This window comes from Cygnus atratus, chromosome 1 (genome assembly GCF_013377495.2).
Source record: "Cygnus atratus isolate AKBS03 ecotype Queensland, Australia chromosome 1, CAtr_DNAZoo_HiC_assembly, whole genome shotgun sequence".
NCBI lineage: Eukaryota > Metazoa > Chordata > Aves > Anseriformes > Anatidae > Cygnus > Cygnus atratus.
In genome coordinates this window covers 186,547,330-186,562,054 of record NC_066362.1, presented here as the reverse complement: position 1 = coordinate 186,562,054, position 14,725 = coordinate 186,547,330, and the positions used below count along the sequence as shown (strand labels likewise).

The following is a 14,725-nucleotide window of genomic DNA, read 5'->3' as shown; positions in this document are numbered from 1 at the left end:
TGTATGGTGTGTGGCAATCTGCGGCAGCAGGACCACTTTCTGGCCTCAGTAGGAGATTAGAAAAAAGCTTTCTGTCTGCACCATCATCCAGGTTACTTCCATACCAACCTGAAAACTCTCGAGCCTGGATTGAAAAAGGTGCTGTCACGTCTTTCATCTGTTTATTGGACGTGGACTCAAAATCCATGCTTCGGGAGGATGTTGGAATTTAGGTCCTGACCGCTTGGTGGGATGCTCATTTTGCAGTAAAAGGATGATAGATTGCGATTCGTTTTATATACTCACTGACGATAATTTCAATGTTTCTCTAGACATAAATATTTCACAACTATAAATAATTCATAGGCACTTTCCATGGAAGTTAATTCAAGACCTCACCATAAAATTAATCGCAGTAGAGAGCCGCAAAGACAAAACCAGGATTACTCAGAACCGAGCAAGTGTATCTGACCATCAGAGGGAGTCAGGTTATGAATATCATTTAGGTTAATGGATTGATCAGATTTTTCAACATTTCTTTTTTTCCACTAAGGGGTATTTTTGCCTTGTGCTTTCTTATGCACCTCATACACCACTGTTAAGTTGAAAGAGCAATAACACAAGCAGCTGTGACTACACACTACCACTCAAGGGGTCAACATGCTGCTTTTGCAATGAATAAAACTGGCTCGTGTGCTGGGATCCCTTTTCTGTTTCCAGCTCACTGCAGCTGCCTGGCAGTGGCTTGTCTGTGTGCCACAGCATGTCTAACCGTGTGCCCGTGTCTCCACTCACTGTCGTTGCAACAGGTGGCCGATATCACAGCTGCCCACGAAGCTGCAGTGTTGCAGCTGGAAAACAACCACACCGTGGCCATCGCGGTGCTGCAGGACGAGCACGACTGCGAGATTCGAGGTAAGCAATCTGTGTTGCTCTGGTGCTTTCATGCTGGGTGGCCCACAAGTGCAAGGGGTGAGGGAGAGCTGTATGCAGTGCGTACAGCATCTAGCTTGCATCTGAGAGTGTCTGAGGGGTCTCCGGGACAAAGACGAGGCTTTCTGCGTGGGTTGCAGAGCACGGAGTCCAGGTTCCACCTCACTTCACCAACAGGCTTTTCTCAAGAGCCGGCGTGCCTAATCAGGAGGCTAGAGCTCATTTAACACCCCTCAATATCAGTGCTTAAATGCCAACACTGCTTCTGAAAACATGGCTCATTGTTTTCACCAATGAAAGCCCGGCCGTGCTGAGCAGAGCCACACTGCTGCAAGTCTGCACCTCAGCACTGTTATCCTTACTTTGTCCTATGGTTTTACCATGGGATTTGGTGCTGCACCAAAGTTCGGTGTCTAAACACGTCTTTGCACATGGCTTAGCTTGACATTTACCGCTCATCTGTACAATCTCCCTTCTTTTTCTTTTTTAATTTATTTTTTACAAAGAAGCACGAGGACCTAATTTTGTATAGTTGTAGTAGGTTTTCCCACAACTTTCCCCAAACAGAGCAGTATTGCTTAGCTGTGCACTGTATCATTTAGATACACAATCCAGAGAGCAATACTGCATTATTAGCTGAGAACAGCCTGTTCCCCTCTCCTGTAGGCGGAGATGGTGTCAGTAATACCAAATATAAAATTAAAATATACCATTTTGAAAATTTAAAAAAAAAAAATCCTTGCTTGAGGATATTCAGATATTCTTATCTATCCATTTTTGTCATTATTTTCTGATGATAAAACCTGGTTATGAAGGAATTAGAGACCAAAGCGTGTCCCGTGCAGCTGCTGTGGGTGCGGAGTGCCCTCCTGTGCCTGGAAGGGGCACTGCAAACGCTGCGGGCTTAGCACCAGCATCAGTGCAGATCCCCACAGAGGTGGGGGAAAAGACAAAAAAATAGGGTGTCTGTATGCTAAAAAGTAGGTCCTACTACTGGACCGAATGCCAGTTTCATGCCATTAGGTTAGACATTAAACTTTATTCCACTTTGGTTATCAAACTTCTGGTTATAAATAAGTCCAGGGTGACTTATTCTAGTAGTGAAGCCTTTAATCGTGTAATATAAATAGAGGATTTGTTTTTTGTCTCCAGGGTCTGGCAGTTTACTCACTAATGGGGTAAATCTCACAGGTCCTCTGTCACAGCTCCATCATTTGCATTTTTGCATTGAAGTTGCTGGCTCCCCTCTCTATAACCCCAAAGAAATTGCACCCCAAACTTGCAAATATATCCAATATCAAATCCCTTGACTTGGGGATACTCACTCTGAAGTGGTAAGTTACTCATTTTCAGACTGAACCTGAAAAATCAGAATTTGGCCACATAGAAATAGAGGTACCTGCCATCACTGAAAGACCTGGAAATTTTGGTCCTCAGAACAATTTGTCCAAGACCATGTACTATATTGCTGCTGGTTTCCTCCTTAACCTCCATGCCCTAAAATTGCTGCCTAAATTGTGCTTGTCTCGCCGTCTCTGTGTGCTCAGATCCTGGTGTGCTGGACTTCACTAAGCAATGTCATGTCTGTGTATCTTCCGCAGAACTGGTTGCTGCTCACGAGCTGGAAAAAACACAATTAAAAGAGAATTTTGAAAAGCTGCGGCTGTCACTCCAGGTTAGCAGTTTCGTTATTTCCCACCCCGAAATGATGTTGCAGAGCTAGGCAAACCTAAAGGGAGGGAAACGCAGCTAGATAAAGCTGAGAAACATCCTTTTCACCTTGCTGACTCTTGCAGCACTGAAGCCAGGAGGAGCAAAGTCGAGATCTTCCCCTGCATGACAGGGAAGAGCTGGCCATGGCCAGGGTGCACCCCGCACATTGCATCTCTCACACCCACTAACACCAGGCTTAAGATCACCGCAGCTTTTCCAGCCCTTCTGATAACTCCCTGCAGATCTTGCTCCCTAGATGAAGCAGACCTGGGGAGGGCAGAACCATGTCCCCATCATTCGTGCTAAGTTTGGAAAAAAATTGTGAACGAGTAAAGATGCCAGAGCAAATGATGTGAGCTCTGTTTGATTTTGTAAGGAGAGATTAATTACATTTTTTTAAACCCTCACTAGTGTGCAGTGTTGCATGCAGCAATTGTCACTGCCTCCATGCAGCTTCCACAGTTTGAGGCGTGTCAGCAGTTCTGCAACAAGCACTGATGTAATGCTACAGCTTAGAAATTACAGACATAAAATATATAAGAGTACTGGCCTCACAGCAACTGTGACATTTACAGGTGTGGTCTGTACAGAAGTAGCAGGAATGTCTTTCATGGTAACAGAAATGCGGTTGCTTGAAATAGCACGTTGTTCCTGCGGGTAGCTTTGGGACGAAATGGCTGTCACTCAAAGCCCACACCACTAACATCGTCGCTTATTATCGTTCTAAAAGCCCCTGAGTAGTCTGGAGTTTTGCCTTTGAAGGTGAAGGAAGCAGGAGAGGGTATCTCTACTGCCTCGTTCAGACTCTAGGGGCTGCACAAAAGATCTCTTTCATGCCTGCAGCATAAATGCCAGGTGTCTCAAGAAAGGGCATGGTTGTTCTTACCTATCCCGAGGTGATGGGGTGATTTAGCATCAGAGACTTTTCATGAAGTTGTGCCAGCCAGCATCAGCTAGCCGCAGGCAATGCAAGGATTTCGGGATTCCCTGAGGCACTGGGTTATGGAAAACCCCACTGCATGTTCATGTGGCCTTATGTAAAAAATATCCAACTGGCAGTGGTTTCTGAGCCTTGTTCAGGCCCTCCGATGGTTTCACGGTGCAGATGGACTTGTATGAGTGTTTGAGGGGTGATAACATGGTGGTGTGGTCATTTCTCCTCCCCTGCAGGACCAGATCGACACCCTCACCTTCCAGAACCAATCTCTGAAGGCCAAAGCAGACCGGTTTGAAGAGGCTTTGAAGAAAAGCACTGAGGAACAGCTGAAGGTAGATGGCCACTATAATTATACAGTCATCAAGATATGTGCTCCTTTGTATGGCACACATCACATAGTTAACAATGGGATCCCAGCACCAGGGACTGGGGGACGGGCCCCAGCCAGGACTCCAAATCTTGAGCTCTGGGGAACAGTCAACAATCTTAGCCTAGGTCTGAATACACAGAACTCTCCCTCAACATTGGGCCATTTTCAACTGTCTTTTGAGTTTATTTCTACCCTGCATTCTTTCACCCAAAAGATGTAGCTCAGGAGGGGAGAACTCCTAAGGAAAGGAGTGCAGGTGTCTGTCTGAAACCAGCTTGGCCATGGGAAACAGGCAGCATCAGGCCCTTCCATCCCTGCTGCAGTATTTAATTTACATGAAAGGACAAATTCTGATGTGTCACAGTGACGTGCATGCCTGTAACTCCCAGACAGTTCACTGGAGTGAGTTATAGTCAGAAAAAATACAGAAAAGTCAGCAGCAGTAATTCATCAGTATCATTCAGAGCACATCTTCTGCCCATGAGCTGAATCCCAGTATTCCCTATATCCGAAGTTCCTGAGCAGAGAAGAAATATCTTATTGAAAGAAATCACTGTTCTTTCTCCCACCACAGGCTTAATCTTTGCTAACAAGCCCCGTGATGCAGTGCAGGCAAGGCAAAACACCAAAATTTTTACCTCCAGCCCCCTTGCCCTGTGGCTTGCTCTTTCTTCTGATTCATGGTTGCACTTTTTGCAAGCAAACATCTCTGCCCAGTCATAAAACACCTCATCAGTTCCCAAGCTGTGAGCAAGAATGAAGTTGCCAAATAACCTGGTATCCCATCTTTCTAGCCATGAGATTTGTCAAAAGAAAGGTACCATTGGCTGTCTAGGATAAAAGGATGTGCTAGGAGACAATGTGAGGGTTCAGATGGGCTGGAGAGACCCAAGTGTATCTGCCTTTCACAGCACTGACACTCCTAAACCATTGGGTAGACTGGGAAAACTTTACATTATGACTGTAGATGCATTTATGGCCAATGTATACAAATTACTGGTTGTTTCCTAGATTGCACGAGCTCCGTATCTGCACTTAGAAAAAGATCTGAAGAGCTTAAAGCATGTTCTGGAAATGAAGAACCATCAGATTCACGAACAGGAGAAGAAGATTATGGAGCTAGAAAAACAAGTGAGTTGTCATTTTTCCTTCAGAGGAGACATCCCAGAGGTAGAAAAGTAAAAGTTTGGTTATGGCAGATGAATTTCAAAGAGGTGAGAAAAACACTTGGGTCGGGGAAGACACAGGAAGAGGGGTCCGTAAATGTCTATCTGTTTTTCCACTGCCAACATATAGCTTCTTCTACTACAATGTCTCAGGTTCCCTCAGAAATTGGGATCTCTTCCCATCCCTTTACCCACCCATGATACCCTTGACTTCTCCCACACATCTGTTGGTCTGTGCTGCATTTCCATGTGGTCAGCCCGTGTGTTAGACAGGAAGGTGAGTGGCAAATGGTGGAAGGGGAGCGCCGTGGTACTCCAGGGCTTAATTCTGTGCACCAGCCTGCACCCTCCTGCAGGAGCCAGGTGGACATTTAGGGCAAGTGGAGGAAGGTCCAGCCATGTGTGTCTTGCTGTTGGTCATGCAGAAATTTAGGGAGCTCCCAGCCATGGGTATGAGTTAGCAATATTCAGCAGTGCCTAGCAAAACTCACTCTAGGAAAGCTCTCTCCAACCCTGAGGTAATGTTGTCCTGCAGACTGCACTGTTTTCTCATCTTTTGCTTGTGGGGGTCCCTGAGGAAGAACTCCCCAGTTCACCATATATTACACTTTTTATTGGAAAGCGGATTCATTTTGTGAGGGATAACCCGCAGTGACAGTGAGTGCAGAGCGTGGTGACAGGATGAGGCATTACCTCAGCTGCGGAGCCAGGACAGCTGGTTCAGCACAGCGTTCAGCAAGATTTGTTTCCATTTACGGGGGAATCTGAGAACTCAGATGATTATTTTGCTGAACAGATGCTTGAGTAAGTGGATGTAGAGAAAAAGGTCTCCTTACAGCTGAGATCTGTTAACTGTGCTCCTTCCTCCTGGAGCCAAGCCAGCATCTGAAAACACACTGTAGAATTATACCAAAAAAAAAATACATATATATATATATATATATAATCAATGGCCTACATAGTTTCTGGTCATTTAGTTGCTTTTGCTAATTAACCACATACAAGTACATAGTCCTGCTCCTGCCCTTTATCACAGTGAAACACTTGGTCTACTGTGGTCCAAGGGTACAGCTGCTTTCTGTTTGAAGATCTGCCTTTATAAGTGCCAGAAACCTAGAGGGCTTCTCCAAAGGCTCTGGGAGATGGGGAGCCTCACGAGGGAGCAGGAAGACATTTCTAACACAGGCTCAGTTGGGTGAGAGGGTCCTGAAAAGGCTGTGCCCTGAAAGAAGCAGGGTTGGTAAGACTGATGGCCTGCCAGAACTGACTTACCCATTAATGGCTTTAAACTAAAAGAGGGTACATTTAGGCTAGATATAAGGAAGAAATTCTTTATTTTGAGGGTGGTGAGGCCCTGGCACAGGCTGCCCAGAGAAGCTGTGGATGCCCCATCCCTGGAGGTGTTCAAGGCCAGGCTGGATGGGCCTGAGAATCAGCATCATCCTTTACTATTACCTGCACAGGCTGGAAATCACTGCCTAAAACTGATGCCTCCACCTTAAAGTGTGAGTTATTGCAAACCCCAGTGCACAGCATTTTGATTCTTTCTAAAAGGCAAGGAAATGCAATAACTGAGCTCACATAGAGATAAGGTCGCCCTGCGATATCTTGTTTTCTTCCAAAAGTGTTGGACTCAGCAACATTCAAACTGCTGGGGGAAAAAAAAATAAAAAAATAACAAAAAATAAAGAGAGAGAGAACTACAGTGATAAAGTATGTCAAATTCAAAACTTGTGAAAGACAGGGCATCTGAGGCCATGGTGCATGCTTACGAACATCTTTGTGATGTTTTATTACACTGCTGGTGACATCCTCAAACTCTGTCCTTGGGCTGTCCCATGTATAAGCTACCTACTCTTGGGAGAGGATTCATTTCACCTAATTGCTGCTGTAAGGTAAATGTCTAGTTTAAGGCAATCATTTAAGCTGATGCTGTCAGCAGTGGAAAGAAGTGTCTCCAAAGGGCAGCCCACCTCATGCAAAGGCAGCAGCAGTCCAAGGCTGTCCTGGTGGGTAACTCCTTCCTTCCCAGACCCAGGGAGCTGTAATTCTGGTAGTGCTGGCTCCCAGGGGATGCAAGTTATGGGGGCATCACGGGGGGAGATGTTTTATTCGTGCTGGCCAAGGCTAGGACCCTCCTCCTCCTCAGTTACAAATAGGGGCTCATTCAGCTCTGCCTCCCCTCGGAGCTCTGCTGCTGCCCTGCATACTTCACCAGGATGACGTGCTTCAAGTCAGACCTCATCAGCAGTCAAGATGACCACCTCCAACTATCCTCAGATTTTAGAAGTTACTCCGGGGACAAATAAAGATAAAGAACAGATCTTCTTGCAGTAGGCTTTGGGATTTCTTCAGCCTTTTAAAAAAAAAAACCTTCTTTTGTTGCAGGCTGAAAAAAATTTAATCCTGGAAGAAAAAATCACTGTGCTGCAACAGCAGAATGAAGAACTCAGAGCCAGGATTGAGCAAAATACTGTCATAACAAGGTTTGTGAGATATTTGCTGTCCGTGTCAGCTTGGAAGGAGACTGCAGATTTAGCTGCCCTAGGCTGACACTTATTTCAAAAGGAGAAAAACTAAGTATATTTCTCCTGAAAGTGTATTTTTGTCCTGATCTCCCTGTTTTATTAACAGATCCTTTTTATATCCGGGCTTGCTTGCTTTAACATAAGGCCACGTGTCTATACAAAATCATTCTCATGATTCTGGAATGGTGCTGAGATCACAGCTGCCAGTTGCTTCTTATCCTGGTGCCAGTGCCACGAAACTCATTGGTCAGGAGGCAGCAAGGATGGAACGAGATGACCTTTGAGGTCCCTCCAACCCGAGCCTATATCTATAACGCACATGTCACTGAAGTGGTCACCTTTCCATGACTGGGGAAAAGAAATTTTTAAGGTCTGTTTCATCAGACCAGTTTGAGATGTCTGTTTTGGGCTGGGTGAGCTGTGCTCTGCAAGCGGTCTCTCTCCGTGCCTATGACAATGGCCAAGGTGCCACTTGGTTTGGTGCTTGTCTGGGTGAAGGGCACCCTCCCTTCCCTGAAATTTGAGGTCAGCCTGGAAAGTCAATTTTTTTTAATTTTTTTTCCTGGTCCTTTGGACTGGGGACACTTGAAGAATGGTAGTTTGCAGCACCCTGGAAGTAAAGACGACCAGGACAGTGTCTGGTCTCCATTGGCATAGCCTAGGTAGGTGCTTGCTGACCTCTGGCCTTCACAAGAGGCCTCAATGTGAGTCAAGGGCACAAACCAAGCACCTTCCCCCACATCCTTTCACATCGGTGTGCCCCTGCACACCTCTGTGGTTTTATTGCTGTGGTTTCCACCGTGATTTGTCACAGCTATTTAAATTGTCGGGAGAGGAACACGAGTGATCGTAACATCTATGGTGTAGGGAATAAAGGATTTCCCAGTTGGGTTAGGTCTTAAAATAGAAGATATATTTCAAGGTATAAACTTCTGTGCTGAGAACACATCTGCCTTTACATTGCATCTCTTCCTCCTTCTGCCTGATCAATGCAGAGGGGCTGAGTGGCCACGTGGCCACTGGAGGATGCTGTGTGAAGGATCCCGGCACCGCTGGCTGCACCAGCTGCCTTTGTCTGTGTCCAAGTCACATCGCCTCAGATGACACAGCACAAATTCCCAGCACACAAGGCTTAAAATTAAAGAGTTATTTCTAGAGGGGGAGCTCCCCTGTGGGCTTCCTCGCGCCGCTTGGACTGTGAGATCATACCACAGCTGTTTCCCCAATGGGGTTGTGAATAGGATCTTTCTCCTCTGCTGGGCAAATAGCTGTCCAAAATCTTCCAGCAGCTCATATCTTTCAGTCCTCTAACTCTGTGAGCTGCTGCTTTGTGGTTCCAGATTTCCAGGGGAGTGGGAGAGGAACAGACACATACATGGTCACCTAAGCTCCTTTTCTGTAGGAAACTAGGCTAAACAAGCAGGAAACCTTTAAAAAGTGTTTTTTAACAAAATCATAAATACCACCCCAACCCTCTAGAGACTTCTGATGACACAAGAACAGTGAGTCAGCAGTCCATGGCAGCTGCTGCAGGCTTCAGGCTGTACCCAGGAAAGGAGCTGGGCAGAATTTAGTGCCTGCATCCAAAATCCACACCCAGCTTCTACAAACCCTGGAAAAACCTGGTGTGTATTAGGTGCCTCCCTGTTTATTTCTAAAAACTCGAAGCTCTTGTGCCAGTGAGCAGATACTGCAAGCAAGGGCTACAGCACCGTGCTGGGCAGCTGCATCCTCCACGTGCTGAATGGGGGCAGATAACACTCCAAGCCCCTTCATTGCACAGTCACTCTCAGCCATGAGCAGATTTTGATGAGAAGAGGACACCTGAAGTCACTGTATCCCCAAGCTAGGTGTCTGGGACCAGCTCTGAAGGCCTCTGAGGTGCTGGTGCCCAATGCCAGGTGCAAAAATAGGACGGACACAGACCTGGCACGCTCTGCAGCCCCAGCTGCCCACCATGCAGCACGATGGGGGGGGCTCTTCAGCTCCCCCCCCACCCCAAACCTGCATCCTCCCTGCACGGGGTTGGGAGGCTGAGCACTCGCCTCAGCCTTGCATCCTAGCTCCTTTTGGATATCCAAAGACAGAAACAAATACACATTTTTCTTCAGCAATTTTTGCTGTGCTGTCCGTATGGGAAAATGGCTAAATCTTAAGTGCCCGGACTGTATGGTCAGGGGCGGTGAAAGGACCCTGGGACAGCTGTGCCCAGCTCGGGCAGCTCAGCTGCAGCCCTGGGGGCAAGGTGGGATGGCACAGAGGGAGGGAGGTGGGCAGCATCCTTTACCACCACCATCTTCCCTCCGCCGAGCCTCACGCGTTGTCTCGCTCCCCTCCCCAGGCAATTATCGGAGGAGAACGCGAACCTTCAGGAATACGTCGAGAAAGAAGTGGAGGAGAAGAAGAGGCTGAGCAGGACGAATGAGGAGCTCCTCTGGAAGCTGCAGGGGGGAGAAGCCGTGAGCCCCGTGAAATCCCCGCCCGCATCCTCCACGTCTTTCTACCGCTGCTCGTCGGGGAACTCCTCTCCAGCCAAAGCCAGAACCGTGCGGCGATGATCCGGCAGCCGTGTGCTGACCCCCTGCCTCGTACACATTTCCACCCTGCTGAATTTCTCCCTCCGAGGAAGCATCGCCATCCGTGGGCACCCAGGGTTCGTGGCTGCAAGCATGCTCCGTAGCTGCATAGCTTTACACTAGGCAGGGCACCCTTAGGGTCCCCACGTAGGAGCTCCTGGTTCTGGCACGTTGATTAGGATAGCAAAGAGGACAGCAAAAATTAAAAAAAAAAAAAAAAAAAAGGATAGCAAAAAGTTAGGGTAGCGGCGAGTTAGGGTAGCGAATGTTTAGCTCGATGTGTTCACATTTTAACTGTGGTTAGAGCCAGAAGTTGGAAAATACTAAATTAATGGTTCATCGGACTGAACTTCTGCTGCAGTATTTCAGGGTAGTGACAAATAGAGTTCCGGTTGTGAATATTTCCGTATGTGTGTCTGTGTTTATATACATGTATGTACTGTACCTTTATACCTATATATAGACGCACACACATATATATGTAGTTGAAGATATTCCGAATTGCATTTTTTTATATTCTTGGATACTACGAAGTGCTGATATATTTTCATTACAGTCAGCAGTTTTCTAACTCGTGCCTAAGACTTGTATCTAAATGAAACGCATTTCTGTTTAGCCTCCCAGGAATATTTATACCCGAACTAGAAGAAAGTTACACCGAAGTAAAGCGCCTTCCAAATGACCACCAAGTGGTACTCTATGTAACGTGAACACCAGCGACTTTTGAATTCCCAGACAGTACTGCCTTGAACACCGTCACCTTCGCATTGAACACCCGATGAGATACGCATACCATTCACTGCTTTTTAACTCTGCATCAGTATTGCAGGTGGAGATAGGCTAGAGATGAGAAACCTGAGGGTTTTAGTAAATCTGGGAGAGGTTACTGGTTAACATGTGTCAATTTTAGAGTCTTGAAATCCTCAGTGTCTTTTATCTTGACCTGTTTAGGAAATAGTCAGACTCTCTGCTTAGAGGTTACTGTCCGTTTTGATTTATTTCAAGTCCCATAAGCAAGAAGGAGAAAATTACGCCTTCGGTCCTTGACCTTTGCTGGCCAAGAGCGTTAGGATGAGCTGTCGGGGCCTGCTTGGGGCCCCTGAAGCACCAGGCGAAACAGAGGACTGCATGGGCGCAAATGAGGTCAGAAGCCTTTTCCTTCCATATATACCTATTATTGCACACCTCTAAATTTTACCCAAAGTTACAGAGCACTTTTGAGAGTCATGGAAAAGTCTGGCTAAATTACCTTTAGCTTCTCTGCCTGGAAGCAAAAAAAATCTCGCCCTGGCTGAGCATTGCCCCTGCTTGCCCACAGGGGCAGGAAGGGCTGCGGGGCCTTTTTGGGCACCGACAACAAGCAGGGGGGAAATGTCCCATAGCGTAAATGAAAAATAACAATAATAATAATAATAATAATAATAATAATAATAATAATAATAAAAGGGAGATCTGTGGGATGGTTTTATGTTCTGCTAGGGGCAAAGAGCCTGCACGCTGTCCTGCCCTGAGCACCGGGGTGCAGGGACGTGCCAGGCGGTGCGTGCAGGCGTGTGGGTGACCGTGGGCAGCGTGGGACACGGGCACGGGGTGGCACGGCCGTGCTGCAGTGCCCGGCCGGGAGCTGCGCTCCAGCTTTCCTGGGACGCCCTCAGGATTCACGGGCTGCAGCTCAGACACAGCTTCAATCACCATCAACACGCCCCTGGCCCCCACCGCGGCGCTGATGAGTAACGGTGATCCTTTTTTTTTTTTTTTTCCTCCTTTTTTAGAGAAATTTATTTTTGTAGAGGCTTTTGCATGATACTGTGATACTGAGTACATTGAGCATCTTGTTAGAATAGACCTTTCCGCACCGACTGGCTGTTGAAATGCATTACTAGATTTTAGCGTGTCCAGCAAGTACGACCTGAAAATAGAATAGCTGCGTAACACACAGACAGACACAAAGCCCCTCCTTGCCAGCACAAAGTTAAATCACTTTCATCCTTGCTAAATGCACAGGCACCTGCAATACCTACTGCCTCGTCGTGTCTCACTCTCCTGATGCAATCCTGACACGATCGGAGGATACAGCCAGAGTTGGTACCACGATGCTGAACTTCTCCAAGCTAAACACGGCAGAGCATATTATCAGCCCGAGATGGGTTGGCCAAGCCCATCCTTTATTTCTGCATTGTTTTCCTCTATATCTGGTGCTTTCCTTCTCTCTTTGTTGGCTTAACTTCATATGCAAGAGATGCTTCCAGCAGTGAATTGGGAGTGGGGCTTCAATGGTGGGAGAATGGGGACCGATCCCAGCTCCACCATCGTTTGGTGTCATTGCCAACCCCTTTCCCATCGAATTTTTGCCTCCCAATCCTGCCTGTCACTGAGTTCTTCCTTGGTGTGGCCCCTGGGGCCTGCCCGATCGCTAGCAAAGCTGTGAGAAGCTCTGCCTGGCCGGGAGGGATCCAGCAAACCTTCCCTGGGGGGATGCAGCGGGTGGCTCCTGCTGCTGCAAGCCCAGGAACAGAGAGTTCTTTCCCCCAAAAAAACATGATTCCTTTTTTCCTGCTCTTCCTGTGTCCTGCTCCTCTTTATCTCTGGGGAGAGGAGCGTTCCCAGGGGACGGGGACCCCGAGTCACCCCACTCGTGCCATATGGGTGCAAAGCCCAGCTCCAAGCCTTTGTTTTTGGGGTCTGGCGACTTCCCAGATGCCAGAGCCGCTGTGGCTGCTTGCCCCACTTCACAGGGCAGGGCGGCCTTGGGCAGGAGGCAGTTTTATGACAGGAGGAGGAGGCAGCACGTGCCATGGGCACCCACCATGAGGCTGGCCCCAATGCTGCCCTCCCGCCTCGCTAACACACATCTTCCTCGGGGAGAGGGCGCCTGCCGAGTGCCTGGCGAGGACGGCGGGGGGTTGGACACATCCCTGCGCAATACAAGCAGGGGGGAGGCAGAGCAAGGACCCCGTCCTCCCTTTTTCCCTTTTGGGAGTCTCCAAAAACTCTCACAAAGGTGGAGCTGGGAATTCAGGCCTGGCATCTCCCGCTGGAAGGATCTGTGGGTGCTTGGGTTTAGCTCGGCAGATGCACGACAGCAAAGGCTGGTGGTGGTGGCGGGGCTGGGGGAGGAAGGTGAACGCTAACGGGTGCAAAATCAGGTATTTTACGTCTCTGCACTGATTGTGTTTGTGTCCCATGGACACGCCGAGGAGCCTCTGTACAGTTCCCACGCAGTAGGAGTTCTGTGGTCCGGTTTACTCTGTGGCTAATGAGTACAGGAAGAGTTTGTATTATTTCAGTTACGATGTACAGATAAGTGTAATATATTCCTGATAATAAACACGAGCGCCAGCAGACGTAAGGGGCAGGCGCATAAAAACCTGGTGGGTCCTGAGGTGTTTTCTGGATGTCTGTGTGCACAGAAACTGTGCAAAGCAAGATCCCATCATAGTGTGGTTAAGACTGAAGCCCCTTGGCCATGGGGCTGGTGGCTGGGGCAGGTTACAGCCTGTGGCTCACAGGATAAATTCAATCAAAATCCCATGGGTTCAATTTCTCTTGGGTCAGCACACACTGAGCGTTACTCACTTGCCCTCTAGCTGGGCCAGATCCCACCAGAGGAGTTTGGCACCGAAGCCACCAACCTGCCAGGATCATGCCTGAAATCCTCCCATGCTGGCTCTCTGAGGTCAGTGCTTGCGGATGAAGGGCGTTTGCCCACGTTCAGCAGAGTTTGAGATCTGCTGGAGTTTGGGGATAAGCTCACCTGTGCTGGACGTATCTCAGCAGACGCTGAAACAAGCTGCGAGGCAGAGGAAGGCTTAAAAATCAGGATAAACGACAGGCACGATTTATTTGGTTACTGAGAAAAAAATGTTTTAATGCTGTACCACATCATTACAAGTGAATTTCCAAATTCCAAAAGCTTCGTTTGGGGGAGAAGTATTTACAGTGTCGGCAGGATAAAAAGTATGCTGCACGCTCGCGCTGTGCTCTGGGGGCAAGTTTCACATTGTAGAACTTAAGGCTTTAATTGCTACATGAACACAGCTAAAAAACAAACCCAAACGAAACCAAATAAAAACCCCAAAACCCAAACCAAAGATTAAAAAGTAGATTTGTTTGCGGAACAAGCATTAAAACTATTTACCACGCCTGTAAGAAATATTCTGGAAAAATCATTAGGAAAATAGACCATCAGACAACAGAAAGCTATATACACTTCGCTTAATAATTAAAAAATAAAAATATACAGACTCTTCCATGGCTTCAGTCAGTAAAAATCGCTTCGCTGAAGGAACGGCCCTCGCTCACCACTCATTTGGTAGCACGCCGGCTCCGGGGTGGGCAGCACCGTGCTCCCTGCCCTTCTCCTGGCACGGGTGGCTCGAAGGCAGGGCCACAAAGTGTGGCACCGAGCAGGCTCGCCCCGTGTCTTGGAGCAGGAGCAAATACCCTGAGAAAAGCCCGCGAGGCTGCCGGTGCGAGCGGCTGGGGACCCTCAGCACCGTGCCCTCGTGGGGTGCCCTCCCTTC

The 14,725-nt window shown here is 47.8% G+C and overlaps 1 protein-coding gene across 1 annotated transcript in view; it reads left to right on the top strand.

Annotated features, from left to right (window-relative positions):
• MTUS2 (microtubule associated scaffold protein 2) overlaps window positions 1-10,186 on the top strand; it is a 177,572-nt gene extending 167,386 nt beyond the window's left edge. The window contains exons 9-14 of the mRNA XM_035542552.2: window positions 789-894; window positions 2,514-2,587; window positions 3,796-3,894; window positions 4,944-5,063; window positions 7,487-7,584; window positions 9,968-10,186. Coding sequence (XP_035398445.1) covers window positions 789-894; window positions 2,514-2,587; window positions 3,796-3,894; window positions 4,944-5,063; window positions 7,487-7,584; window positions 9,968-10,184 — 714 coding nt within the window. The 3' untranslated portion in view covers window positions 10,185-10,186. The remainder of the gene's footprint in view (window positions 1-788; window positions 895-2,513; window positions 2,588-3,795; window positions 3,895-4,943; window positions 5,064-7,486; window positions 7,585-9,967) is intronic.
• The last annotated feature ends 4,539 nt before the right edge of the window (window positions 10,187-14,725 follow it).